The sequence below is a fragment of the Furipterus horrens genome, unplaced genomic scaffold, assembly GCF_987537825.1.
Source record: "Furipterus horrens unplaced genomic scaffold, mFurHor1.1.pri manual_scaffold_11, whole genome shotgun sequence".
Taxonomy (NCBI): domain Eukaryota; kingdom Metazoa; phylum Chordata; class Mammalia; order Chiroptera; family Furipteridae; genus Furipterus; species Furipterus horrens.
In genome coordinates this window covers 19,536,002-19,559,579 of record NW_028327181.1, presented here as the reverse complement: position 1 = coordinate 19,559,579, position 23,578 = coordinate 19,536,002, and the positions used below count along the sequence as shown (strand labels likewise).

The following is a 23,578-nucleotide window of genomic DNA, read 5'->3' as shown; positions in this document are numbered from 1 at the left end:
GTGCGAGTCGCAGAAAGATCCCGCAGCGACAGTGGGCCCCGCGGGGGTGGGGGGCCGCCTGGGTAGCTGCTCTCGGGGCCTTAGAACTGGATGGAATGCTCAGAGCCCGCGTGATGGGAACCGAGAACTCCTGAAATGTCCTGTGGCGGTGCCTTTGAAAAGCTTTAACTAGACCAGCCGTTTTCAACCTTTTTCATCTCCTGGCGCACATAAACTGGTAAAATTATGTGGCACACCAAAAAATATATTTTTGCCGATCTGACAAAAAAAAAGATATAATTTTGATTCATTCACATTGGACAGCTGTTGCTGTGTTGGCTGTTGTCATTTTTTATTTGACAACCTAAGGGAGGTAGGTCGTGCTCCTGACTAGTCAGATTTTGCATGTTATAAATATTCTGCTGTCACACAAGCTGAAAATCTCCGAACTAGACTGACTAGTGATGCACATACATTCCCGTCCCAGGCTGGACTTTAAAACACCTAGGCAGGCACCCACCTCAAATGTTCTATCAGAATCTGAGAGGTGAGGGTGGGGCTTTGACATTTCTTGCCAGGCGAGTCGCACACACAACGGGGTTGAACCAGTCTTTGATATGTTCTTCATTATTCATACTCAAAGAAAGAGGTTGATGTTTGAAGCCTTTTACATGTGAGTAAGGAGAGCAGAACTCTTTGAGTAGATTGAGCTTGAACTGAAAACAGTTCATGAGCACCTGTGTCTGCTGTAGAGGCCCCGGGGAAGTCCCTCTGAAAGGGGGACGCTGTACCCACAGCCCAATATGTTTGGTTTATGTAGCCATCCCATTTTGTGAAATGGCTTGTTTTTCTTTTTTAATCCTCACCAAGGACATGTTTATTGATTTTAGAGAGAGGGGAAGAGAGAGAGAGAGAGGGAGAGAAACATCCATCCATCAGCTGCCTTCCGCATGCGCCCCAACCAGGGACTAAACCTATGACCTAGACATGTGCCATGACTGGGAATAGAACCCGCGACCTTTCAGTTTACCAGATGGCGCTCCAACCAATTGAGTCACACCAACCAGGCCTGAAATGGTTTTTGATTTACTGAGACAAACAACAGAAGGCTCAATGTCCTACAATCGTCATACGCCTGTGTAAAACTTTTTATAAAGTCTTGCGTGAGCTATGAAACTTTGCCTGTTAACTGACTTATGATCCTTGTGCTGGGAATAGACACTGGGCCAATTCTTTACCTTCTGACTTTCTTATGTACAAAGTGAGGAAAGTAACCGCCTGCTCATCCAGGGTACTTGGGAGGGTGAGCCTTTGTCAAAGTGCCCACAACAGTAGCGTGGTAAGTGACCAAATGTTAAATGAATTTGAATAGGGCTTCCTTAGAAAAACAAATCATCACTACATACCATGTAATTTTTTGTTTTTAGTTAATTGGGTCCTAGAAGGATCCTTGTTTGTGTTTCTCTGCACCAATTCTTGAACATTTTGTAGCTGGGGCAAAAGTCTATCTGGAACAGGCTTTCAAGTAACACATATATATATGGGAGAATAGCCCCATGCAGAAAGTATAAATTAAAATTAAAGCCTTTCTGGGTCTCTCTTCCCAGTAGACATCACTATATTTTTCAAAAAATGGTTAAAAACAATTCTACTCTAAAGATTCTCCTGCCCTTTGCTTTTGTAACTTACTGTAGTTTGAAGAGCTTTCTTTTAGGACCACATACAGATGATAGCATCTATTTGACAGTATTTACTGTTTGTTAATACCCTCCTGGGGTGGTCTTTGCTATCACCCTGTCCCGCATCCTCTTAAGTAAGTCTTTGCTTCCTCTACTCTTCCTGTATTTTTTTCCTCCTTGCTGCTTCACCTAATCTGCAGCTTTCAGTCTCTTCTTCAACATTTTCTTCTGCTACTTTCCTTGCTTGAGGCCTGCTGGTAGCCTCCATGCCAGGGAGAGATTGCCGTCATTCTTGGCTGCCTAAACAAGGATGCCACAGAGCTGGGATAGCGAAGTTCAGTGACAAAATTAGAATCCAGCAGATCTTCCCAGGCTGGAATCCAACTAGTTGACATTTAACAGGGATAAATATAGGGTCCTGTGTTTTGGTTTTAAAATACAGAAAACCTGCAGTGGTGTAATTTGAGAGCGGTTCTATAAAGCACTCTACAAGTGTAGTTTTTAAACTGCCCTGAACTAACCTAGTCCTAGAATTTAGGTAAGTTCCATTAGGAACCTTGGTGTTATCATTCTTCATAGGCCCTATTTACAAAGCTCCCTCTTTGAGCTAGGAAAAACTTGTTGATAAGTTTAAAATATAAAGTTTTCTTAAATATATTTTCAGTTGAACTAAATCTGACTGCCTAAAATAAGTAATTTCTTTGCTGGTGAATTATTTAGCACCCATGTGCTGGGCACTGGGAAAAGGCTGGGAATGAGCCTGGGAAGGAGACAGATACAGAAGGAAAAAGGACTAGCATCTTCCAAGGCACAGATGGGGGATGTTCGGTGCACCTGGAGTGCTCTGGCTCTTTCATAGAACAGTTGGTGTTGTCACCAAGAGTCCTGTGTAAACACAGCTGAAACCCTCTCAATCAGACTACTGTCCCTAAGCCCCTTAAAGAGAGCAATCAAGGGACTGTCAAGTGAGTAATTTCTTTTTGTTTTCCCCAGTGTCAGATTTTTTAAAACAATTCATAAGTTTTATTTATTTTTATATTTTTATTTTTCAATTATAGGTTACATTCAGTCTTGTTTTGTATTCATTTCAGATGTATAGCATAGTGGCTAGACAATCATATACTTTACAAAGTGATGCCCCCAAAAAGTCTTACCTAACACCAGACATAGTTATTATAATATTATTGACTGTATTCCCTCTGTAGTCTGTACTTTATAGCCCAGTGACTATTTTGTAACTGACAATTTGTACTTATTAAGTCCTTTACCATTTTCACCCAGCCCTTCCATCTGGCAACCATCAGTTTGTTCTCTGTATCTATTCATCCGTTTCAGTTGGTTGGAGCGTCATCTCCCACACCAAAAGGTTGCAGGTTCAATCCCTGGTCAGGGCACATACCTAGGTTGCAGGTTTGATCTCTGGTCAGGTGCATACAGGAGGCAACCGATTGATGTTTCTGTAACATCAGTGTTTTTATTTTTTTTCTCTTCTCTCTCTCTGCCCCCCCCCCACCACCAAATCAATAAACATATCCTTGGGTGAGGATTTTTTTTTAAAGATTTTATTTATGTATTTATTTTTAGAGAGAGGGGAAGGAAGGGAGAAAGAGAGGGAGAGAAACATTAATGTGTGAGAGATACATCGATCAGTTGCCTCTCATACATCCCCAACCAGGGAACCTGGCCCCCAACCCAGGCATGTGCCCTGACTGGGAATTGAACAGGCGACCTTTTAGTTCGCAGGCTGGCACTCAATCCCCTGAGCCACAGCAGCCAGGGCTAGGTGAGGATTTTTATAAAATCATGTGATCCTATCAGTAGATGCCGAAAAAGCATTTGACAATATCCAGCACCCCTTTATGATAAAAGTGGGTATAGAAGGAACATATCTCAACATAATAAAGGCCATATATGACTAACCCACAGCTAACATCATACTCAATGGGAAAAGCAAAAAGCATTTTCCACCTTCCACAGTCCTCCGAGGTGGGGTCAGTACAGTTTAGCCAGGCTGTTTCTCAGCATCTGGTGTTTGCTGACTGCATTTCCATGGTGTCATTTAACTCATTTTCCCTGAATTTCCTGTAAATTCCCTGTATTTCCTTTGATACAATACTTTCTTCATTCATTCATTCAACAAACTTTTATCAAGCGTCTACCTTGTGCCAGGGTGGGGGCTGTGGATGCAACAGTGAAAATAGTAGTCCAATTTTTGCCCACTCAAGGGGTCTGTGCTATGTTAAGTGGTAACTATGAAGGAAGAAAGTGCAGCAGGGAGGGTGGGCAGAGCCAGGGCAGGCAGTGGGTGTGAAGGTAAATGGTGCTGTTCTAGGATGGTGAGGAAGGCGTCCCAGAGGGTCTGTGTCTCTCCAGTGCCAGGGCCCTGGGGGGAAGGGAGTGTTTGAGTAGGTTGCAGAAGCAGTGTAGAGGCAGCCGTGGTGGCTGAAGCAGAGCAATCAAACTCCGGAGAGCTTAGAGTGCAAGCCAAAGAGGGAACTGTGGGGAGAGGCGGGTGGCACTGTGTGTCGGGACTTGCGGACCGGAGTCAGGACACTGGCTTCCACTCTGGGTGAGACTGGAGGATTCTGGACAGGAGGGATGTGGTCTGATCTAGGTGTTCACAGAACCTCTCTGACTGCTGTGCTGAAAACAAACTGGAGGACAGAGGCGGAAGTGAAAGCAGCTAGGAGTGTTCAGTAACCTAGACAAGAGTCGTGTGGCAGAGCTTCTGATGAGTCTGGAGGTGGAGCTCTCAGGGTCGCCAGCAGCATGCCTATGGACAGGGAAGGGAGCAAGGCAACTCCATGCTTTTGGGTGTAGGAGAGTCCTTCTGGACAGATGGACTTGTGCTCACTGATGGGGCAGTGTGTGAAGCCTGTCACGGGGGACAGCTGGGTACAGGAGTCGGGTTTCCAAGAATTCTAGACTAGATCCGGAAATGTGGCAGCCTTCAGTATACATGTGGGTGTTGGGGCGGGGAGTGCTGAAACCTAAGACTAGGACATGCCACGGTTCGGGGACAGGAAGTAGTGGAGATGGGAAATGGCCCAGGAAATAGGAGAAAAGCAGGGGCAGTATCCAGGGCACCCAGTAGGCGTCTGTCAGGGAGAGCGATAGGTTAGCCAGACACTGCATATCACAAGCTGGAGACGCGTCTGTGATGACCTTCCGAAGAGTCTGCAAGAGCCTGATTGCAGCGGGTTCCAGAGAGTGAGGACAGCTCTGAGATATGGGACACCTCTTCTGAGAAATGTTGCTCTAAAGGAAAGGGTAGAAACGGAGTGGTGGCTGATGCTGGGCTGAGATCAGAGTTACGGTTGTCTGGTTCGGTTTGGTTTCGAGCTGGGGAAAGAAGACTGGATCCTTAACGCTTACAGGAGTGATTTAGTACAGAAGGTGAAATCGCTGCAGGGGCTGGCTGGGACAGTGACCTGGAGCAGGTGGACAGGGCTGGGGTCATGTGCCACAGTCGAGTTGGCCTTGGTAACCAGGCGAAGGGGCAGGCACAGGCCTGGTGCTTGTGGAAGGGCTCTGCAGGTTGTGTCTGTTTGCTTGGAGGTGGGAAGCCAAGTACACAACCTGAGCTGTTAGAGATTTGAGGAGAAAAGATAGGAAATGGATGACAAAGACAGAGTATCTGGACTAAGGGAGTAGGATTGCCAAGGTTGGAAGCTCCTCTGGGGTGAAATTATATGAAGTTCAGCAGAGACCAGTCGGCGCTCCGGGGTTCGGCTGTCTGTGTTTGTTTGGCTCTGCAGCCCCACATGTGAGTCGGCAGAGGACCTCTCTGAACAGGACTCGGGTTTAGCCAAGTGAGAAGGAGCAAGGACAAGTGAGGGAGGGAGGGTGAAGCCACACAGCTTGCCCAGAGGCAGCTGGCTGGGAGGAGCATAAGCCAGGTGAGGGTGGGGGAGCCGGAATTAGGGTGCTTGAGGCAGTGAGCGGAAAGGAGGGGAGGCAATAAGAAGAGAATGGGTTCTTGTGCCAGGGTTCCCCAGGGTGGCAGTGACCAGCTATTGTCATGAGGAACACTGGGTCGCCACAGCACAGGAAGTTAAAAGCTAAAGCTGTCAGGGAATGAGGAAGATGTGTTGAAGGCAGCAAGGAGGGCTGGTGGGTGACCTCTTGCACATGATCCACCGTGGGCAGTTGCTAGTGGGGAGGAAGGGCCTGGGCCTCCCGGGGTGCAGGGGTGGGAGGTGACAGCCAGTGCATGCAGCAGCAGGCGGTGGAGAGCAGGTCCAGCAGCTGGGGGGCATGTCTCGTCTTCCAGGAGCTCTGTGGGGGCCCAGGGTGCTGTGTGACCAGAAAGGCACTCACCTCTTTTGAAAACAAAATACCCCTGCCCCCCCAGGAGCTTCAAACCAGTCCTGGGGAATCTTCCTGACTGAAAAGGTCTCAGCAGAGTTCACCAGCTGTTCTTCGCAGGAGAAGTTCGGACGCATGGGGGCTCTCCACGTTGGTGTCTTAGTTAGGCTTTGCTGTGGAGTGGTTGACAGACCAAGTACTCAAGGGGGAAGGAGTGGAGGAGGCAAGAAGCCATCATGAAGGGCTCTGGCTGTACCCGTGGTACGGTGTAGGACCCAAGGGTAAGGAGACTTCAAGGGTAGGCAGATGGAGGGGCAGGTAAAAGCTGAGAGAGCATTTAGGGTGGTAGTGATGCGGGCATGAGAAGTCATCAAGTGATCGGGTTTTGGGGCGTGTTTTGAATGTGCTAGTGGATTGGGTGTGGGGTGAGAGAGGAAGGACAGTTCTACTTATTTTCAGTTTGAACTGGAAATGGTTATCAGTGGGCATGGTGAAGACTGAAGGTGGGAACTGTGTGGCATAAAGGACAGGAATCCAGTTTTGAACATACTAAGTCTGAGCTGCCAGTTTAATGTTCAGAGAGCTGTCAAGTAGGCAGTGGGAAGTAGGGGCTGGTGCTCACTGAAGGACCCAGCAGGAAAAATGCATGGGAGCCCTTGGCATACAGAGGGCCCATAAAGACTGACTGCAGTCCCCCAGGGGGAGTACAGATAAAGGAGAGACCGCGGACTGAGCCTGGCTGCCCACCTGAGTTGGAGTAAAGTAGGAAGGAACTCCAGAGAGGTGATGTCTGAGCAGCCGCGTGAGCGGATGCACGCAGAACGGGGACTGGTCAGTGGGCGGGTCCTGCTGCCCAGCGGCAGCAGGAGGAGAACTGAGGGTAGAGGACACTGGTGACTGTGAGTCCTGGGGCAAGGCAGCCTGCCTGGGTGGGCGCTCAAGAACAGGCAAAGGAACGGGAACGGCTCTTAGGAGGAGTTTTTTGCTGCAAAAAGGAGTAGAAAAATGGGACAATGGGACCAAGAAATGGCATTCTGGGATGGAGAATTAGCGGGACATTTGCTGAAGATGGGCTATAGAGAGGTCTGTGGTGCCAAGAGAGGAAGTGGGAGTTGCTGCAGCAATGGCCTTGGTAGGTGGAGGCAGTGGGACCTAGAGCTCCAGGGTGGGTGGGTTCTAGAACAAACAGCAGCCTGAACAAAACGTGGGTACTGGAAGGTGACTAAATGCGGCATTTTCTTCTAATGGCTTCCATTTTCTCAGTGAAGCAGGAGCGACGTTATCTATCCACAGAGTTAAGATGGGAACGAGGGGATGTGAAATAGTCCTCCAGGGTGGCCCTCAAGGTTTGTGGTCATTAATGTGAAGGGAGCCAGGCAGACTCGGGGTTCCGGCAGGCCAGGCAGGGTGTGACCAGGGTGCACACCAAGCGGGAGCTGGGGCTGGACACTGGCTGTAGTCACCGCACACCTTCCCTCCCTCGGGAATGGGCTCTCTGTGGGGAGGCTGTGGTCCGGCGCACTTCCCCCGACCCCCAGTGTGACTTTCCGTCTGTCAGGATTGGGGCAACTTCAAGGAGCTGATCTCCCTGCTGGAGGCAGCCTGGACCTGGCGCCGGCCCACAGGACATGCTCACAGAGCTGGCCGCCCTCTACTCGAAGTTAAAGCCGCAGAAGATGCTGGAGCACCTGGAGTTCTGGTCCCGTGTCAATATCCCAGAGGTAATTCAGCCCTCTGCTGGGTACTGGCTGCCACATGCATGTGTGGCACCAGCCTGACCCTCGGTCATATCGTCCTGCCAGGTGCTGGGAGCCACAGGGCAAGCCCATCTTTGTGGGGAGCTGGCGTTCCTCTGTAACAGGTACAAGGAGAAAGACAGTGCCATCCTCACCCAGATGCCTGGAAAGAAGGGCAGTCCAAGGACATCATTACCAAGGTTAGAATGCACCTGCGTGCAGGCTCCTGCCTGCTTCTGCCAGGCCTGTCCCAGGGGCAGATGGAACACCCGTGTGCCACCCCAGGGCACATTCGCACCCCTGCAAGGCACAAAGGGCTGATGCCTAGGAAAGGTTATGACTGGCCTAAAGCCCCCAGCTAGGCTAAGGGTGGGGTGGGTCAAAGTGCTGCTGTGGCCCTGCCTGAGTACTCTTCCCACACACTCTGCCCCTCCCGCCCCTCCAGCCTCCCAGGACCACCCTCTCCTCACCACGCTCCCAGGCAGGGCTCTTTGCAGCTGGACCATGCCATTTGCTCTTCCTTCTATCCTGTCAGCTCAGGCCTCCCAGACCCTGTCTACCACCATTTCCTGCTGTATTTTTTCTATTTTTCACCACCTGGCATTTTTGTCCTTCATGTCTCTGCCCCTGGGTGCGCACCCTTCCCAGGAGCTGCCACCCTTCTGTAGTCTAGATGGGCTAAACCAGCATCCCAAGCTGTTCCACCAGCCACCAAAAACTGCTGGAAGGTGTCATAGCTGGTGCAAGCATCACGCAGGCCTCTGCTGCTTTGTGTTTCTGGCTTCCAGACTGCTCCTGCTCTGTGAGCTCTGTGCATACGTTAGGTGGTAAGGGAGTGAGCTCCCTGTCTTCAGTCCCCGGGCCCTTTGCATTGAGTGTCCTCTTCTCTTGGTGTGGCCTTGGGTGAATAATTTGCCCTCGGGTCTCTCCCATTTGCTATCTGCCAGTGAAGGGAGCTGACTGCATGTCTGTCCCCGCTTCTCCCAGGGTGGGGTGTGGGCTCCTCTCCTCTGGGTCAGGGACTCATGTGCCTTCTATTCCACATACGGCTGTCGAGGGAAGGCCTGGGTAGCAGGTGGAGTGCCGAGCAGGTCTCACCATCTACCGTCCCTGGGAGCCGTTAGAAGGAACACTTGGCCCGAGGTCATACACATCCACAGTAATCGGCATGACGATGTGTGAAGTCTGGACACGTCCCACCCTGACGTCCTGCCAGCTGCTGGTGGAAAGGCAGGCAGATCACACATTCTTGTGCCCTGGCACACATGAAAAACATGCTGGAAAACCCATACCTGATCAGTTCTAGGTGGCTTTTTTCACATTTAACTCCTCTGATGCTGGGATGCTTTTTAAAGTTGATGACGTGCCGTGGTTAAGGTGGCAGTGCCTTTTTTGTTTGTTTGGTTGGTTGGTTTTGTTTTAGAGAGAGAGAGGGAGAACAGAAACATCAATGTGCTGTTCCACTCCTTTATGCATTTATTGGTTGCTTCTTGTTTGTGCCCTGACCAGGCATTGCACCTGCAACCTTGGTGTTTCAGAACAACACTAAGCACCTGAGCTACCCGGCCGGAGCCAGTGCTTTTTGTTTCTTAGTGGTATCTGGGTGTTGTAGCTGTCCAGGTAGCTGTTGTATGCCCTGACCCACGTTCAGTCCACCTCGATGACAGCATCAGATTCCTGAGGGGAGGTGGAGGTCAGCACAGTGTCTTGGGTCTGGTGACATGCCTCACAGATGAGACCATGTCATGTGGGAGAGCAGTGATCGTACAGCTGATGGCCAGAGCTTCTCCAGCGTTTCCCACTAAAATGCCCGTGGTTGAAACTGGCGTCCACGGAGTAATCCAGGCAGCCTTTTTTGCATGAGCGCTTATAGGGCTGGTTGATTCTAGGTGACCAGCCCGTCAGCATGTCATGGGGTCCCTAGCCCAGTGGTCCCCTGAAGACTGGTATGAGTGCCCTGATCGTTCTCCCTACTCGGGTAGGCCAGTTGCCACCAGGTGAAGCCTTACCTGCGGTCAGTCCAGAGCCACAGTGTGTGAGGTGCTCAACCACCTGCTCATGGAAGAGGAGGGTTATCAGGTGGCTGTGAGGAAAGGAGCCCTGTCAGAATGCTGCTGCGGCAGCGCCTCCTGTGCCCCAGTGAGCCATGATACTGGCCTTTGGTGCTCAGGGACTGGAGAGCCTCTGTGGGCGCCAGCCAGTGTGTCCTCAGCAGGCTGCCCTTGCACAAGAGGGGGCGTGGACATCAAGGGGCACCTCGGGTAGATGGACAGAGACCTTGCTGAGGCCATGGTGGGAGCAACCAGTACTGAGTAATACATGGTGGCTGCTCCGCCATGTCCCTCACTCACAGAAAGGCTCTGTCCTGCTAGGGTTGGAGAGCATCTGTCTACGCCTACAGCAACTTTGACAACCTCACCCTGGGACAGCATTGGGGAAGCACCAGCTGATCCAGTCCGGGCGCATTGCCACATATCTGTGCAATGGCACCAACCAATGGACCCAGAGCATTGAGCTCTGCTAAAAAGACCATTTCTACAGGTTGGTCCCAATACCCCGCTTGCCCTCCCCTGTGTGCTTTCCGATGCTGGTGTGGAGGGGGTAAGGGGCTAGTCACACCGCTCCACGAGGAGACCCTTGTGGTGGGGACATAAAGTTAAAGAGACAGTGTTTTTAGAACATGGGGTGAGGGTTGGGAGGATGAATAGCAATTGTTAACATATAGCCCTTAAAAGTGATTTGGATTTAAAGACTTGCTCTCACATGGTCGATTATTTTCCCAGCAGTTATTCGTGAGGTTCAGTCTCCCTAAACACAGTGTGGCTGCGTTCACTTGGCACCTACTTTGCTTCCTATCAAGATTTGGGGGATTAAAAACACCTAAGTTAAAATAATGTTCAAAATACTTGTTTCTGCCAATGAGCAGTGACTTGGCATGCCCCCAGGTCCAGACACAGGTCCAGGCATCTGCTGGTCAGGGTGGAGAGATCCCAGGCCTACAAGGCATTGCCATCACTGCCTGGCATCTCCCCAGTAGGGTAAAGTGCAGTTACACAAGAAGGCCATTGTGTAATATGCTGCAGGGCTGAGCTTATTTCCAAGGATTCTGTGCCCCAGGAGCCCCTGAGAGCCGTGAACTTGACCTGGGGGTGTTACTTCCAGAGCTGTCCTCAGCAGTCCTGAGTACCTTCCTAGGACAGAAACCTTCTCACAGTACATGGGCTCATGCCAGAGACCCTTAACATCAGGGTACATTGAGTTTCTCACCAAGTTGTCACCTTCAGTTTGGGACTGTCACATGATATCTTCTCACCCTTAGTGACAGTGCTTATGGTCCCTCCTGGGATACTGACAGGGCCCCTGCAGAGGGAGCTAAGAAGAAATGCCTCAGAAGCACTGGGACTGCATGTGAGGGTGTTTAGGCACTGGCCCTGGAAGGGGGCAGTGGCTCTAACACACAGAGGGAAGCTGCCTGTGCTGAAGGGGTCGCAGCTGCCCTGTCCTGCCAATGGCACACCAGGGTCTCGAATGAACAGGCTTCTCACAGACTGGGGCAGGAAGTGAGTGAGCAAGCAATGCTCTGAGCACTGCCAGCGGGGCGTCCAGTCTCCCCCAGACTGCAGTGCCACTCAGAGTTCATGTACCAGGAAGAGAACGCAGAAGACCAATGCCATAGGCAGAAGATGGTTCGTATACTTTCCAGCACAGTGGTTCTCAGTCAGAGGAGACTTTGCCCCCCGGAGGGCATTTGGTTGCCACACCTGAGGGTGCAGTGCTACATCTAGTAGATGGAGGTGAGGGTGCTGGTGCTAAAGAGCACTCAATGCACAGCTTTCCCACCCCCTCGCCCCACACGGGTGCATGTGCACAGGCGCGCGTGCACACACATGCCAGCGGTGCCCTGGTGGCGGTACCGCCCTTGGCAGAAGTCCTAAGAGAGTGGGAGGTCACATCATGTCACCCCAGGAGTGATGTGTGGCTACTGCAGGCTTCTATAAGTCGTGGAACAGCAAGAAGTGTGCTTTCCAGATGGCAGAGGTGAGTGTGACAGCACGGAGGGCTGTCATTTGTCAGGACGTGTACACATTCTGCCTGGGGAGTCGGCTGAGCAGAGGGGGCAGTAACTGGGACTGCTGAGGAACATCAGGACAGGCAGGGCGTGAGGGAAGGTGTCAGGACACGGGCAGGTGAGGGCTAGGGGACCCACACACAGGTGTGCAGACAGATGAGAGGTGAAGTCATGGGCCAGAACCAGCAGAGCAAGGGGCTGGAGCAGAGCCCTGGCAGGGGTGACAATAATTTGGAAGGAGGTGGAAAGACAGGAATGCAGTGCAGAGATGCCCTGATAGTGACATGGCCAGTGTAGTAACGAGAAGTGGGAAGGTATGGGCCATTCCCAGACTCGAGCTTGGTTCCAAGCTGTGGGATGAGGGCACAGACTGCGACACAGGTCACCTGTGGGGCTCATTGCACCTGAGTCCTCTAGGAAGCTGCCAGGTTCCGCTGGTGGCAGCTGAGGCTATGGGAATTTGTGGGGCAGTCCCCAAGACCTGTGGAGGGAGAGAAGAGCCTAATTTTAGGTGCAGATTGAAGACAAGCCAGCTGAGAATAAGCTCAGCTGGACTGGAGGAACACTTCAGGAAAAGGGATGCACTGGCATCTGATGTCTGGGAGATGTGACCTGAAGGTGTCCTGGAGCTTTCATTTGAGTCTCCGCTGACTTTGATGGTAAAAAAGAGCAAGACAGCCCTGGCCAGGTGGCTCAGCTGGTTGGAGCTTAATTCCGTACACAAAAGGGTTACAGTTTCGATGCCTGGTCAGGGCACATACCTAGGTTGCAGGTTTAATCCCCAGTTGGGACGTGTACGTGTTTCTCTCACATCTCTCTCCCCCTTCTGCTCTCTCTAAAAACTCAATAAACATATTCCTCGGGTGAGGATTAAAATAAAAAGAGAGAGAGAAAAACCTGGGGTCTCTTTGTAGAAACAGTGTGGGGACAAGGCAGGCCTTGGCAAACAAAGGGGCAGGCAGGTGGACAGGACCCTCCCTGGCGGAGGATGAAGAGGGCATGCCACAAACTAACATCAGGGCTTTGGGTCGCATGTCAGTCTCCAGAGGCATCTGTGAGCCTCCTATTGGAAGTGACCAAGTGAGCTCGAGGAGTTATAACAACAGCGGTGGCCAGTAGTTGTCTCTGGGTAGCAGCAGTCACAGCTAGTGGGCAACCATGTTGCATTTGTCACGGTGCCTGGAGGGCCGTGGCAGCTGAGGGAGCGAACACATGTTGGCAACCTAGGCTATTCAGTTCTTGCTATTATGGCTAGAAAACAGGACGGTTGTAGAAATCGCTCATTTACTGATGAGTAGTCACTGGATGGGTTTAATGTTTTTAATTGTTTTAGACTAAGAAATTTGCCATATACAAAAGTAGTAATTAAGGGACTTTTTAAAAATACTCACTCAAGGATATGTTTATTCATTTGAGAAAGAAAGATTGATGGTTTGCCCCCAGTATGCGCCCCGACTGGGGATCAAACCCACAACCTAGGTATGTGCCCTGACCAGGAATCGAACCCACCATCTTTTGGTGTATGGGACAACGCTTCAACCAACTGAGCCATCCAGCCAGGGCAGATTGGGGACTTTTTTATGTCAGGAAGAAAGGGCAGAATGCTATTCCTTGAGCACTAGAGTGTCCTGGGTAGTTGCTCAGTGTTGAGTCTGGAAGGATAGTGCTGGCTGTTGGCCCGAGCACAGCAATGTGGCCTTCAGAGCAGGCCCTGTTGGCACTGTCACCGTCCTCTTCAGTGCCCATGCACTCCCTCTGCATGCTGTGGGGCCCTGAGGCTGGATCCCATTTCCCAGGGCACCTGCACTGTGTGTGCCACCTCCTGTCTCTGGGCAGTCAGTTCAGCGGCTCTCAAGGTTGAGCTGCCAAGACCATGCTGGGTGCCCTCCTCAGCCCTCCTGGAGGTGGTACTTTGTCTACCACAGGCAGCTGAGGTACAGCAAACCCTCCGTGGGTGAGGAGAGCGCTTTCATGGAGCTTGGCACTGCTCCTGTGTCCTGCCAGCCCAGAAAGGGAGGGTGGCCGAGCTGAGCGTCTGCCTCGGTTGCAGGATGCCGTGCAGCACGCTGCAGAGTCCAGGGACGCCCAGCTGGCTCAGAAGTTGCTGCAGTGGTTCCTGGAGGAGAACAAGCAGGAGTACTTCACGGCCTCACTCTTCACCTGCTAGGACCTGCGTCCCCCTACAGTGATGCTGGAGCTGGCCTGGAGGCACAGCCTGGTGGACCTGGCCATGCCCTGCTTCATCCAGGTGATGCGGGAGTACCGTAGCAAAGTAAGTACCTGCCTTCCGTGCTCCCTGGCCCCTGGCTGTGACTCGAGCTCTGGTCTCCAGAGGCCCTGCAGTGGCCTGTTGGAGGCCAGCCCAGATTGCCCAACCAGCCCAAGCTGCTGTTGGGAGAGGCCTCTTGCCTTCGCACTTATTAGTTTTCTGCCTAAGTTATAATTTCTAGAAAATCACCATGGGAGTGGGAGAGAGCTGGGTAAAACTGAGCGCTTGCCCTCGCAGCAAGCAGTTCTCCCTCACGCTGCTGGGGGCATGCAGTGCACGGACTCACCACCAGGGGGCCCAGGGCTGCCCACTGGGGGCCGCCCGCCTACCTCTCCGCACCCGCTGTTGGCAATTGGAGGAGCATTTAATAGGAATGTTAATACACATTTAAGCCTTTAACACCTTAATTAGGGAAGCCGTCATCCCTTTACAACCGCAGGCACTGAGGTTCAGGTCCAAAGCTGACAGGCGACGGGTGGGGCGCTCAACGTCTCCCTGGTCCAGAGGCAGTCCATACTCATACTCGTGTCTTCGCACATTGCTTCTGCCACTCCAGATGTCACTTCATGTCCCTAGTGTCCCACTCTGGCTTTCTTTGTAGGTTGATGAATTCTTATAACAAAGTGGCAGTGTCTGATTTCAACTCCCTGTGTGTCAAAGCCCTAGGAGTCACTCTGTAGGGCCTAGCTGTAGCCATTTTCCAGCGACCCATGTCATCTGGTCCAGTTTGTTTCTAAAGCTTCAGAAAAGCAATTGCTCAGCAGTGCCTACTTGCCCATCCAGCTACATACATAACCGCCTTCCAGCCAGATGGAGGCCCCACAGTGCCAAGAAGCTACCAGCTGAGGCTTTTCAGTGTGCGTGGAAGGGAGGAGCCTCCTAGGGTTAGTGTGGGGGTTAGGGAAGAAATGGGTCAGCAGGGCAGTCTGGTGCTGCCTACCAGCTTTGACCTACAAGGGCTTCCTCTGCCTGCCACATGCAGAGCCTCCTGGAAGTTGCCCAGCCCCTGGCAAGGGCCATTCCCAGGGCTATTCAAAGCCATTACCCTGTTGCAGGAGGAGGGTAAATAAATGTGCCTTCTTGCTGGAAGGACTCTGGCCCCTGGCCCAGGGTCCCCAGACACCTTTCCTAGTCCTAGAAAGCCGGAGCTGCCATGGTGCTCACCCTCAATCCTGCCACACACACTTCTGCCAGTGCCTGACCAGGTGCCTGCAATGGTGGAGAGAGGAGGTACTCATGAGGGATTTCTCGGCAGTGGAAGGGATATGGGCTGGTTCTTGGCTTGGGCTGGGGTCCAGCAGACTGGACTCTGCTGGAGGTAGAGGAGTCTGGACAAGAATGCCACAGCTTCCTGACTACAGATCCAGGTCCCAGGCCTCTGACTCCTCTGAGAAGCTTGAGGGCCATCCCTCTGAGAACTCTGCCTCCCCCTGCCCACCCAGTACAACCAGCTGACAGAGGACTGGGTCGTGAGAGGACTGCTGTCTTGCTCCTTCCTTGCCTCAGCCCAGGTCGCATGGAGGGAAGAGTAGAGGCGCCCCCATGGCTGGCATCAGAGCTGTCTCTCCTAGGTTTCTGGTGCCTGGTCTGAGTGCACACAGGGTACATCATTGTTTCTTCTTTCCTACCCAAGTGCTTGTTTTGGGGGGACCCCAGACACACAGTTGCTGTCACCTTACTAGCACAGTGCTGTCCACCCTACATCCCCCATGATACCACCTCACTCTGTTCCCCCTCCATCCCTGTGTGCTCTAGCATGTAAGCACTGCACCTGGTGAAGCTTTGAAGAAGGGCAGAGTGCTGCTTGTCCTTAGATGGCTTTCACAGCCCCTGCCTCTCAGGTGGTGCATCCTCCCTTCTAGGTGATGGGTCCCAGTCTCCTTAGAAGGGATAAGCAGCCTTGACTGGAACCACTGCATTGTCTTGATGGTGTCCCTATGCCCAGAGGAGGACTCAGCCCTGTGAGCCATGCCACACTCACAGCCCACCGACTCGGTGCACCTGGTGGTCAAGTGAAAACTTGGGAAGTACTGGGCTGGAACAGCAGCTGGGGTGCACCAGGGCCCCACTGGGCCCTCACATCACCACCTGGTTAAAGAGGCTTCACTTTGTGGCGTGAGGTGGCGGTCACTGTGGTGCAGCAATGTTCTGTGTGCCTGTCTTCAGCTCTAACACTCCTGGAGAATATGTGATCGACTCCCATGTTTACCTCCAGGCCAAGACTGCATGTAGCCTGTCAGATGGACATCCACATGCTCTTGCCTCTTTGTAGATGCCCAGGAGAGTCTGCACAAGGGAGAGAAGCATGTGGTGGAACCCACCTCTCTCCTGTTTAGTAGGTGGCATTCCATAGCTCCTGTCCCCTAGGAAGGGGAGACAGTTCACATCACTGTTTCCTGGCAGGGTTTCAGATTGGGGCAGCAATGGACAGGGCTGGGTATAAAGGACCACGATGGCTACCAGGTATACAGGTTGTTGAAAGGCACCACCGTCCTCGCTGCTCTTAGGGCAACTGCCTTCTGGTGGGGGTGCCCCTGCCTGCTCCTCATGCATGGCAACTGCCCTGCTGTGAGCTTCTGCTGTCTGTTGGCCTGCCTGGCCCCTGACAGCAAGGTTGTTGGCTTTCTACTTGAGAGCCTGCCTGGATGGCCTGACCATTCAGTAGACAGATCGTTTGGTGTCCAGTGCACAGAGAGGCCTGATGGGTCCTAGAGAGCGTTTGCAGGACCAGCGTAGGCCTGAAGGTGTAATGTGAGCACGCACCATCTGAGTCTCCCACCAACTGTGCGCTCCTTGGGAGTCATGGTGCCCACCCACCGTTAATGTCGATCTGGTTTTTGTAGACATTGATGAGCATGAGCGAGTCCGGCCAGTTGAGCTAAGTAAGTGCCTCACTTGAGGACTAGCTTATCCTCTAGCCCAGCCAGCCTCAGGAGCTGGCCCCACTACAGCCCCCCCCCCCCCACCTTGCCTCCAGGCACCTTGCTCTGGGTGGTTAGGGCTGGTCTGCAACCCTGCGACCCGGGCCCCTGGCCACTTGGGGGCAGCAAGAGCCCTGCTCACCCTTGGTTTCTCTCCCTGCAGGCCAGCAGCTAACTCCGACAGCAGGCCCTGCTGCTGGACCAGCCCCTGCCAGGTTTCCCTGCGGCTGAGCCGCTCCGCCTAAGTCCAGCCTCGGGCGTATGCCTTCAGCGTGTAGCCGGCCTTCAGTGACAACACTCCCTCTACCGAGTTATTAAGCTCTCTAAGGAGCACAGAGGACCCGGATGGAAGGCGGGGACATCTAGATGTTATTTATTTTTCCTCAGGCCCAATGATGGCAGCCACTGGGCCATCCCAGAACCCCTGACCATCTAAGACCAACTCCAGCCACCAGGCAGGGAGGTCAATTCAAGTCTCCAGACCCGCCGGCTGAAGCCGGACATTCTGGAGAGTTCTGGACTGCAATGAATGCACGGCGCTTGGGGGAGGGGCACCCTCTCTTCACTCAGCACTGGCCGAGCTGCCCCCCCTCCTGGTCACTTTGCAGACACAGCTGAACAGACCGTCTAACCTGACTTTGAACGTCCTGCCGATCATGAAAATTAAAGATGGTTTATCAAGGCAAAGCTTTCCTGCTTGGTACTGGTGTGGGCAGGAGGGGACAAGAAATTTGCTCGGACCTCTGGGGGTGGGGGGTCCTGCGTCCACCCAAGGAAGCTGCCCAGGGGGATAGAGCCAGGGTGTATTTTGGGTCTTTTTCCGACCGTGTTCCCTGCACGGAGCTCGAAATCCCGGGAGTGGTAACTGCTGGGCCCCTCGGTATGGGAAGACCAAACCCTCAAACAGCAAGGATAGGGCCAGCCCACGTGTCTCTACGCCGCCATCTCCGGAGGTCCTGCAGCAGACGGCAGAAGCGCAGACCCCGAGCACGCTCCTTCCTGCGCCTGGCTATGGTAAATGCCCCGGCTGGCTTAGGGGCTGCACTTGGAGCCACAGCTCGGCCGATACGGCACCTCCTCCCAAGGACCCCGCCCCCAGCCCCGCGAGCACCGTTGTCCGGGGATCGGGCTCGGCCATTGGCTGAGTTGCTGTCCCCGCCCCGACCTCAGTTTCCCGGCCCGCCCGGGGCGGGCCGGGGGCGGGGACCAGCTCGAACCATGCTGGGTGGAGAACCTGAGCTGACGCGGCCGCCCCGCCCCCAGACATAACCATCCTCCACCACCACCTCTGCAGACATCGCCGAGTGCAGGAGGCTCGGACCCGCTGCCGACGCCGGGCGCCCCGCCTCCCGCCTCCCCGCAATGGCGGCGCCCCGCGGTCTAGCGGCCGCGGCGCCCGCGCCCGGAAAGGCCAAGCTGACGCACCCGGGGAAGGCCATCCTGGCAGGTAGACTCCTCGAAGACCCGAACCCCGGGCCCGGCTGTCCCACCGGTCCTGCCGTGCTTACCAGCGGGCCGGGACACCTAGGACTATCCCTACTTCCGGGTTGAGCGGGGGTCGTGTCCCTTTTCCCCAGCAGGCTCGTGGGAGCTCACCTTGCGTGTCACCCCAGCGTGCCTCGGCAGGGCAACTGGGGAGGCATGGAATCCTGGTCGGACAAAGTCCGGGGCGGAGGGGGAGGGGCCGCCAGGCAAGGGTCTCAGGCCAAGAGTCCCGGGTTCTCGCAGGCGGCTTGGCAGGCGGCATCGAAATTTGCATCACCTTCCCCACCGAGTATGTGAAGACGCAGCTGCAGCTGGACGAGCGTTCGCACCCGCCACGCTACCGGGGCATTGGTGAGCAAGGGACAACGGCTGGGAGCCCCAGGGGGCGGGCCCATAGGGCGGCTGGAGGCGCTGACCGCCCCCTCCCCCAGGGGACTGCGTGCGTCAGACTGTCCGCAACCATGGCGTCCTGGGCCTGTACCGAGGCCTCAGCTCCCTGCTCTACGGCTCCATCCCCAAGGCGGCCGTCAGGTAAGGCGGGCTCGGGGTGGGGGCGGCCCCCGGAGGGTGGCATAGGCGGTGGCAGTCCCTCTCACCCCACTGCCTTCCGCCCCAAGGTTCGGGATGTTTGAGTTCCTCAGCAACCACATGCGGGACGCCCAGGGACGGCTGGACAGCACTCGCGGGCTGCTATGTGGCCTTGGCGCCGGGGTGGCCGAGGCTGTGGTGGTTGTGTGCCCAATGGAGACAATCAAGGTCGGGAGGTTCCCTGTAGGGACAAAGTATGCCCAGGAGACCTGGGGTGGTGGAGGCTGGGGTGGTCCTTTGTCCCTGTGTCCAGTGGAGACGTTGAGGTTGGGGAGGGTCCAGCAGGAGGGGGCAAGGTGTGCATGGGGGAACTGCCTGGAAAGGTGGGTGCAGGAGGCCTGCAGGATGGGTCTCCTGTGGAGGCCAGACTTTGTCCTGAAAACAGTGGGAAGATGGTAAATTTCTTAAAAACGCTTATAAGCAAAAAAGAGTGTGTGTTTTCTGATATTGCTTAAGCTATGGGCAAACCAGCAAACACAAAAGCAGAAGCCCTGTACTGAGGCGAGTCCTCTTGTCTCCTGGACCTCAAGTCCCAAGTAGGCTCGATTGGCCCTGTTTCTAGGTGAAGAGCTATATCTTCAACCCTGGCCTAACCTTGGTGTCCTGTGGACCTACAGGCTAAGGGGCCAAGTGCGCCTTTCCAGTGGCACCCTAGGAACCAACTCTTGGCTTTCCTCTCTCTCAGGTGAAGTTCATCCATGACCAGACCTCCCCCAACCCCAAATACAGAGGATTCTTCCACGGGGTCAGGGAAATTGTGCGGGAACAAGGTGAGCCATTTGGCCTTACTCTTCAGATAGGCTCAAGGACCTCGGCCAGGATAGAAAGAATGTGTACTCACTTCTTCTTCCTTCCTTGCCACTCCTGTGTGCATCTTCCCCCGGTCCCCAGCTGGGACCTGTGTGCAAGTGTAACACCTGTGCCTTCCTGCCCCCAGGGCTGAAGGGGACCTACCAGGGCCTCACAGCCACTACGCTAAAGCAGGGATCCAACCAGGCCATCCGCTTCTTCGTCATGACCTCCCTGCGTAACTGGTATCGAGGTGTGTCTGCTACCCCGAGACCCCCATCTCCATACAGTTTTGGACTTCCCTGCCAGGGTACTACCCCCTAAGGCCCTACCTTCATAGGCCCTAGTCTATGTTCCCCGCCCCACCACCCCCCCAGTCCTCAGAGTTGGCCCCTTTACCTTTCCGTTACCTTCTGATTGCAACCCCTACCACGTCTAGGGGACAACCCCAACAAGCCCATGAACCCACTGATCACCGGGGTGTTTGGAGTTATTGCGGGGGCAGCCAGTGTCTTTGGGAACACTCCTCTGGACGTGATCAAAACCCGAATGCAGGTTGGTTAGAGCCGGTAAGGAAGGAGGGGAGCTTGGGACAGTGTGTGGCTACTGAGTCCTGTGGTGTGCTTGTGTCTCACAGGGCCTGGAGGCACACAAGTACCGGAACACGTGGGACTGCGGCTTGCAGATTCTGAGGAACGAGGGGCTGAAGGCGTGAGTGAGGGGAGATAGGGCTGTTGTTCCACTGTAAGCCTCACCCCAAACCCCCTACCCGCCCCAGGCCATCCCCTAGCGAGTCCTTACCTTTAGGCCCCTGTTCTTGCCCCTCCAACATCTAGACATACCCCACTGTCCAGAGGCAAGTCCTTCATCTGCCTCCTCACCTACTTTTTTCTCCCACCCTACTCCAGGTTTTACAAGGGCACTGTCCCCCGCCTGGGCCGGGTCTGCCTGGATGTGGCCATCGTGTTTATCATCTACGATGAGGTGGTGAAGCTGCTCAACAAAGTGTGGAAGACGGACTGACCCCTAAGGGTCTGCACTGGGGGTGCCCTCAGGCACCTCCAGACCAGCCCCCTCCACCCTCTTCTCATGATTCCAGTGCAGTCGTGCCAAAAGGCCCACCTTCCCTGTCTCTTGTACTCCATGGCCCAGGCCTGTCCCCTGTGGCCATTGAGTCAGCGTGTCCCATAGTACTGTGTGTCCCTCGTGGTCCATATAATACCACCATTGTGTCCATGTGTTCAGCGGAGGCTGGGAGTCCCTCTGGCCTGTGAATATGTACCCATTTGTCCATGTGCTTACTCATGACCCATGTGCCTATAGTTCGTGTTCTGTGTATTGTGACCCTGTGTCCCGCTTCCCGGGGTGCCTCTGTGGCCTGGGTCCATGGCCCTGTAGCCATGGCTTGGTCCCAGCCCGGTGCCTTTTACCCTGGGCAGCAGAGCCCTCCCCTTCATCCCCCAGCCCTGGCCTACCACAGCTGCCTCCAGGCCTCAGCCTGGCCCCACTGCATTCCAGGGGCTGCATGCCCCCTGCTTCTCCCGCCACTGGCCTTAACTGGCCCTTGGGCCCTCCCTCCGCCTGGGATAGGGTGGCACCCTCCACTCTCAGGACCACGCTCCCAAGGCAGAATAAACCGGATCCTGTCACAGCCTTCTGTTCTCTCTGGGCCCTTCTGCGGGTAGGCAGTGATGGTCACACCTTTGTGAAGGTCAAGCCCACCTCTCATCTGCGGATACTGGCAGGGGGACAGGGAAGCCAGGCAGCAGGCAGGCTGGTGAGTGAGCCAGCTCTAGCCACAGTGTCCACCCCCTGTGAGGCCTGACACCAGGTCATGGAACATCTGGGCCCCATCCAGGTCTGGCCTGTGGCCTGTGGCCTGTGGCCAAAATCCTCTAGGGTCCCTTGAAAGGCAGCACTGAGTGGGCAGAGTGGAGAGCTGTCCCATGCCACTGGTTGAGCCTGGGAGACAGTGCTCCCAGGCTCTTGTTTGTCCCTCAACCTATAATTAGGCCCACCTTCCTCCCTCTCTTGGTTTCTCTATAAAATGGTGTGCTATATTTTCTAGTCCCGAGACTGAGCAAGGGGGCCTTTCCTCATTCCACCTAGGCTGGGAGGCAGCTGCCCTGGGGCAGGAGTGGGTGGAGCTCTCTGACCAGGGCATTACTGGTTGTTTACCTCCAGGGCCCTGAACCTCAGAGGTAGGTGTCCCTCTTGCTGGAATCCCAGGATCCAGGCATGGGTGGGAGCCCAATAGGACTCCTGGGTTGTGGTTCTCAGCTTCTGATCAGAGGGGCTGGGAGGAGCCCTGAACTGGAGAGTCCCCAGGGCTCTTCCCACCCCTTCAGATCAGGAGCTGGGAGCCACAAACCATGAGCCAAATGGAGGAGACCAAGAGCAGGGTGGGGTGAACCAGTACCCCTGGCTGTGTGGAGGCAGAAGGTGCCTTCCTGTCCAGGTGATTGGGTGACTCCATGGGTAAAAGTCATGAAAAGGTTTGGCTCAGGCTGGGAAACAACTTGGCATCCATAGCCTCCCAGCAGGAAGGTCCACTCCCTGGAACTGCTTTGGGGCAGAGCATCCCACCTGGATGCTCCTGGATCCCAGGAGTTGGGTAGACATGAAGGCCAGATGTTGGCTCAGAGAGCAAGGGAACACAGGGTTTTGAAGGTCTGGGCCATGTGCTCTTGGTGTTTACAGGAGACTTGCCAGTCCACCATGATGAAGGAGAAGGCCCAGCAGCAAAGCTTGCCTGCCTACAGGAGCCAGGGCTGCCCACCCACACATACACACCAGGGTGTGGAAGAACTCTGGAGGCTGGAGCCTCAACCTCAGGCCACCAGCTTGGCCTCAGAAACTTTGCTTTGGGGATGAAAGTAGGTGATGGCCAGTGCTATCCCACAGCACAGGCTACTGAGGCTAGAGGGGCATATAGCCACCCTGGCACCTGCAGTCCTGGCCACAGCATCTGTGACAAGTGTAGGGGCACAACCTTAGTTCCCTGTCTGTTCAGTGTGTGACCTTGGACAAGTCACTTAACTTCAGTTTCCTAACCTGCAACATTGGGTGACATAGGAAACCACCCCAGTGAATTTTGAGGGTGAAATGATGTCATCTGTGTAAGGTGCTTAGAACGAGGCTTAACACAGTACATACACCCACACATGGTAGCTTTTTCTTTGGATTGCAAGAGGTAGTTTGCAGCCTCAGGGTTCTAGGCAGTTCCTAGAGTGGGTAAAGCCTAACAGCTGGGCATGGAGGGAACTTAATGTCCCCCAACACTGACCTCCAGGGATGGCATCCACTCACTGACTACACGCCAGCACCCCGGGGTCCTGTCCCTGTGCCCCTTCACAGGAAGGGACGGAGGCTACTGTTGGCTGAGAACAGAACATGGGGACCTGTACTCAGTAGCGGCAGGAACCCTGCCATAGCTCTAGGGTCCCCTATGATGCCTCACAGCACAATGGAGAGCAGGCAGTTGATTGAGCTGACTGAGTCCCCTGGGGCTGTGAGCATGGAGTTACCACCTGCATGGTGGAACCCTCCTATTCACACATTGCCCCAAAGAGTATGCAGCCTCAGTTTTTGGTACTGAGACCTGAGAGAAGGGGCGGGGGTGGGGGGGACTGCCGGGATGGGTATCCTGTGTGCAGGAAAGAACTTGCCATATCTCGGCTGAGGGCCAACAAGGTTGGAGGGAAGTGAACAGAAGAACAGCTAGAGAGGCAGGGAGGGGCCTGGGGGGAACCCCA

At 54.3% G+C, this 23,578-nt stretch overlaps 1 protein-coding gene and 1 long non-coding RNA gene across 2 annotated transcripts; both read left to right on the top strand.

The window, feature by feature from the left end:
• Window positions 1-7,772: 7,772 nt before the first annotated feature.
• On the top strand, window positions 7,773-14,290 carry LOC149997186 (uncharacterized). Its single transcript, XR_016513966.1, has 3 exons — window positions 7,773-7,902; window positions 10,075-10,243; window positions 13,822-14,290. It is a non-coding gene; the product is annotated as an uncharacterized LOC149997186 (long non-coding RNA).
• A 3,870-nt stretch (window positions 14,291-18,160) lies between these two features.
• Window positions 18,161-21,474, top strand: SLC25A1 (solute carrier family 25 member 1). The gene is made up of 9 exons (XM_090291098.1): window positions 18,161-18,408; window positions 18,690-18,797; window positions 18,878-18,977; window positions 19,064-19,202; window positions 19,720-19,804; window positions 19,972-20,076; window positions 20,263-20,378; window positions 20,461-20,534; window positions 20,732-21,474. The coding sequence occupies exons 1-9, from the start codon at window positions 18,324-18,326 to the stop codon at window positions 20,844-20,846; spliced, it is 927 nt and encodes a 308-aa protein (XP_090147224.1). The 5' UTR covers window positions 18,161-18,323; the 3' UTR covers window positions 20,847-21,474.
• The last annotated feature ends 2,104 nt before the right edge of the window (window positions 21,475-23,578 follow it).

Bases quoted from the DNA above. Each gene is read 5' to 3' on its own strand.
- SLC25A1 (XM_090291098.1), top strand. From the start codon at position 18,324: ATGGCGGCGCCCCGCGGTCTAGCGGCCGCGGCGCCCGCGCCCGGAAAG. The intron at 18,798-18,877 runs GTGAGCAAGGGA...CCCCTCCCCCAG, and splicing joins GCCACGCTACCGGGGCATTG to GGGACTGCGTGCGTCAGACT. The intron at 18,978-19,063 runs GTAAGGCGGGCT...TTCCGCCCCAAG, and splicing joins ATCCCCAAGGCGGCCGTCAG to GTTCGGGATGTTTGAGTTCC.